At 41.0% G+C, this 5,184-nt stretch overlaps 1 protein-coding gene across 1 annotated transcript; it reads right to left on the bottom strand.

Moving 5' to 3' along the window:
• Positions 1 to 609: 609 nt before the first annotated feature.
• LOC142608078 (putative protein phosphatase 2C 24) lies at positions 610 to 2,698 on the bottom strand. Its single transcript, XM_075779785.1, has 4 exons — positions 1,949 to 2,698; positions 1,526 to 1,843; positions 1,260 to 1,365; positions 610 to 1,170 (listed from the first exon to the last, which is right to left on the bottom strand). The coding sequence occupies exons 1-4, from the start codon at positions 2,441 to 2,443 to the stop codon at positions 845 to 847; spliced, it is 1,245 nt and encodes a 414-aa protein (XP_075635900.1). The 5' UTR covers positions 2,444 to 2,698; the 3' UTR covers positions 610 to 844.
• Positions 2,699 to 5,184: the final 2,486 nt, after the last annotated feature.

Genomic DNA, 5,184 nt, shown 5'->3' with positions numbered 1-5,184 from the left:
AGAGAGTCCTCTTGATAAGTCACCCACAATGTAACATCAAGTAGGGAGACAATAGTAACATCAAGAATCTCAGCTCGTGGAGAGAGTTTTTCAGTTTTTGAAGGTCAATCTATCCCCCGGCAGCCAGTTATCTTAGTATATTCGAGCACTCTTGCCATCCCCAGTTCTCCACAGCGTCCCAGTGGAAATTACAGCTCTAGATTCTTAAAATGCTCAGCAATGCAAAAGAGCCCGTTGAAACTTTGGCCTCAAAAACCGATCCTTGAGGATTACCCAACTAATATTGTAAACACCCTCAAAAAAAAAAAAAAAACTAACTAATATTGTAAACAATCATTTTTTTTAATTTGAAATTTTGTAAACAATTATTATTACACATTAAAAGAGAGCAATAAAAATGATCGCGCATCCAAATCTAAGAGATACCATTAGAATGAATTATTATTCTGATATCAACCATACGATCCCTTCCATGTGACCAACAATATCATAACCACAAAAAAGAGAATCCATTAATCTTAAAAGGCTATCATATTTAGTTATTTACTTCATATACTTTCCCCATATTTTGGTTTTTATATATTTATTTAATAAATGAAAAATCTACAATTAGACCAATGGACTTTTTTAATTGAATGAAATCTCTTGATAAAAGATATATCGTTCGAAAACCAAAGACAAAAAAAGTTGAGCTCAACAGTTACAAACAAATAGTGGTTTCACTATTTCAATTTTGATTCTCCTTACCACTCACCCAAAAAAGCCCAACCCCACAAACCCAACCCATAAATTTAATTGTTTTTTTTTCTTTAAAAAAAAAAAAAAAACATTGGATGGCTAATGGCTACGTGTCCCTTCTTAGGTCTACCACGACCACGCTAACGTTGTCAGGACTTTGCCTAGCCAATGCCAACTTCGTCAGCAACATCGACGCGTCCGAACACGCTTTGTCTGATGTTTCGGAAACAGCCACCTCAGCACCGGGCGGAGAACACGGAGGCGCGTGTGCTTTCCCTCTTAAGCACATACGCGCCACCCCACACGCCGTCTCATTTGACACCACGTCCCAAAGCCCATCACTCGCCAAGATCAGACAGTCATCCTCCGCCGTCCGATCCGTTATCGTCACCTCCGGCTCACAGATCACATAAGGCTTCAGATAGTTATCACCTGCCCAAAATATCACAAACCGAATTGAGAAAATTTGCTATTGAATTTGAACACAGAGACACTGTTAATTTTCAGTGTTTGATAATTACCAATAGCTCTAGACATGGCGAGAACTCCGAGGACACGTGGGCCGTCCCAGTAGATAACCCGACCACCTGCGGCTTGGATCCGATTCAACTCGTCCGGACGATCCGGCTGTTACCACAGCATCTCAAATGTCACTGAAAAGAACGATTTTCAAATAAAGAAATTTGACACATTTTTTTGCAACAATCACAACCCTCGGATCAGACGATCCGACGGTCCATGCTTCCTATTGTTGTTGCAATTATATCTACTCTTTTTAAGTACTGACCTTGTGATCGGAGGAAAGAGGTACAGGCTTGCCGTTTCGGCAAAGCACAGCTCTTGAATCACCACAATTGGCAACGATGATCTTATTGGGTGTCACAATTGCAACAACCGCAGTAGATCCAACCGCATCACACTCTGGAGATTGAAGCTCACACCTACACTTTGCACCCAAAACGGTCTCGTTCCATGCATTCACTTCCTTGTCCATGCGATAAAAGCTTCGCTCCATCACTCCCTTCCACTCTTCCTCTTGCGTCTCTAACGATAACAACTCTTCCTTCACCAGCTCATGTAACTTTTCTCGACACTTCGTTGCCACCTGAAAGAAAATACATGGTAAATATTAAATCTTGGGGAACCAAAATCAAAGTTGCTGTTTTGATTGGTTTGAATGACAAAGCGAGAAGAGAAAGAAAACACATACATGAGAGCAGCCATGGCCGTCGTAAACTCCGAAGTAATGCAATTTCGTTGTGGAATTGTGGTCATGGCTTGAGAACGAAGGGTGTATAGCCACAGCGTCTTCCATGTCTCTCCGTCTTCCACACACAGATGCAACACCGAATTTCGGATACTCACTCGAAACCGAAGTTGAAACACAACCATCATTCGAATTCGAATTCGAATTCGAGATACCTTTGGTCTCGAGGCTCTCTTTTTCTACTACTTTCTTCTCCTCGTCTGTAACGGACGTCTCTACGGCGTTCTCGCAGTCACGAGAAAACGACGCCGTGTAATAGCCTTCTAGCTTCTGACGCTTATGCTCAGTACTAGTACTCTCTGGCTCCGGTGTGGCCACGCCGGCTACGAATTTGAACCGTCTGATCTCCATTCTCCTCCGCCTTGCCGCTCGGGAGCTCTGCTCACACGCCGTTGATGTCTCGCTCTCGTTCACCAATCCACAGCAGATCTCCGCCATTTTCAAAAACCACTCAGTTTCATAACCAAAACCAACCAACAAAAAAAATACTCAGGCTATTTAAACCTTGATTTTTCTCTTCAAATTATTGAAATTGAAGAGAGAATGCTCGCGCGCTAATGAATAAAGCTTTTGAAAGGACTTTCAGTCTAAAAGAATGGCTCTCTTTTTACGTAGAGAGAGGCTTTTTTCTTTTCTTTTCTTTTCTTTTGGGTTATGACCTTAGTGCCTCTCAGCCTAAAAGAACAGATCTCCACCGTTGATCTATGCGGTATTCCTCTTTTATCTTACGTTAAAATCAACCACGTGTATCTTCAATTTCATGTACGGCGGTACGTGGTCCAATTGGATTTAAACACCTTTGAGTACATGAACTTTCTTTCCTTACACGCATGTGGTCCTACGCTAATCGTACTAGGCGTGGTTTTTCTCTTTTTTTTTTTTAAATAAAAAGATTTTAGAGTTGTTGACACGTGCCTCCATCGTGGGATACTAGACTCGGCCACGATTGTTGTTTTAATTTTTAATTTTTTTAAATTCCAACTTTATTCCTCTCAGCTCTTGTGGTCCAATCAAATGCCTGTACGTATCAGTTTCCGATTTTGACAGGTGGGCCCATGTGTCCCAATCGTTGACGCCTAATGGGAATATCTATAAGCGGTTTTCTTGATCTTTTGACACGTGTCTTAATCTTAGACTTCTTTCATTGACCCCATATTAAATTGGGCTAAAAAGTCTAAAATAACCTCTACCGTACACGTCAGTAATGATAAAGGTTTTGATTCAGGTAGGCAGGAACATAATCAATAAACTAGATTTCTTTTACACGTGGTGTGAGGGTATTGGGCAACGTGTGCAGTGACAGATAGGACAGTACGTCTTGTGGGGGCCATGCCATGGATGAAAACACTCAAGCCTTAGAAAGGGTACCACGTGGAAAATCTGGCTGGCGAGTAATTGTACTATATATATATTTCTGTTGCATGAAATTGACAGGAGGTAAAGTCAGTGCCACCTGCCACGTGACCAGGCAACAAGTTCCATTCACGGCTCTAACTACGGTTACTTTTTATGGAATGGGTACTGTGGTACTAGTAAGGTCAGGTTAGGTTAAAAATTACTAATTCTTTCGATTTTGAAATGGGAAATTGAAACCCTACCAAACTCAAACTCAAACTCAAACAACATGTGCTGCTGGGTCAAGGTGTGTGTGGATGTTTGACACGTGTGGAAAGGGCGTGTGATGTGAGATACGTGTCGGGGAGAGGTGGGCACGTAAGTGATGCAGTGACTCGTGTCTGGTTGGATCTATCTAGGGTTGTAAAAATTGGATGGAGCTGATCATGGTCAGGTAAGAAAGAAGAGGAGGGTACGTGGCGTGACGCGATGTGGTGGGGCTTAGGGGGTTATAGCACATAGGAATAGGAGTGGTGCATGTTGGGCAGGTTGCATTCGAGGGAGGTTGCATGTGTGCTTGGTTTTTAGAGCTGTGGGTTTGTAAACAATTGGCGCTGTGTGTGAGACATAAACATGCATGCAATGAAGGAAGCAAGTAAAGCTTTGACACCTCGACTTAATTTTCTAATGTCTCCAAGCTCTATGTGGCAGCCTAAAATCGGGGTCCAGTGGATCTTGTACCCATTTTTTTATATGATTTTTCCTCTATTGTTTCTTTGAACTCAGGCGGGGAGGCGGAGCTACGTGTTGAGTGGAGGCTCCTCCGGAAAATGAAAAGAAATGAAGAACATTTATCCCTAAGGATATAACCATATTTTTGAACTTTGGTCTAACACAATTATTAACTCATATCATAAAAAGAAACACTATGTATATAATATTTTCATAATAAATTATTACTAGTAAGTAATAAAATAATTTTAGTAATGGGTTTAAATTAGAGTCAATTTGATGCTTAAAGATTTTTTGGTAGTCCAAGCAATATTTCTTACCTTAATTTTTCCATTAATCGGCAAGTATTGATATGAATGATGAGGAATGCATAATCATACGGTTTTGATCTCAAGTCTCATGAAACACATTTTCAATTCTGAAGAGGATAAAATAGGAGATAGATCGATTCTTGAAACATGACGGTATGGTATTAACATGTGGATGGTTGATAGGTCGATGTTATAAGGACACATAGTGGACGGTTGTAACATCTGACCTCTATTTGTGTTGATTAGGCTTTAAGGATTCATAACTGGAATCAACTTGCATCTCACGATAAGTCTGATATGACTTTGCTTGATCCCACGCAAACGTGAATAAGGAGAGTTCTTGCGTCACACGTTTAACCATAATCAAAAGATTCCTATAAGGAAAAGAACTTTATAAGGTATGCAGAATCAAAGAGGTGCTATCCTAAAAGGAAAGGGCTTCCTGGCCAAGGCATGGATGATGACCCTACACTAATATAAATACCCCAAAACCCTCATAAATCAAGGTATGCATTATTGACTCAACTCTGGCACTTTAGGGTTGTGAAAAGTTCTAACTTGACCTTAGAAGGGTTTTTGGTTGGCACCACACCGATGCTTTTTGTTAGGTCTTCGCTTTTCGTTTTGTAGATGTTGTTTCGATTTGAGAGTGCGTGTAGCTTATTGGTGATTTTTCAGCATTATCAGTTGGCGCCGTATGTGGGAAAGCATCAGCACCGGAGGGTAATCAACCTTTGCTCTATCCCTGAGACAAAAAGTTGCACGGTACTCACTCGATCGATGGCAACAACCAACAATCAA

This window comes from Castanea sativa, chromosome 8 (assembly GCF_040712315.1).
Source record: "Castanea sativa cultivar Marrone di Chiusa Pesio chromosome 8, ASM4071231v1".
Taxonomy (NCBI): domain Eukaryota; kingdom Viridiplantae; phylum Streptophyta; class Magnoliopsida; order Fagales; family Fagaceae; genus Castanea; species Castanea sativa.
The sequence above is the reverse complement of the archived record's forward strand: the minus strand, read 5'-3'. Positions and strand labels throughout refer to the sequence as shown.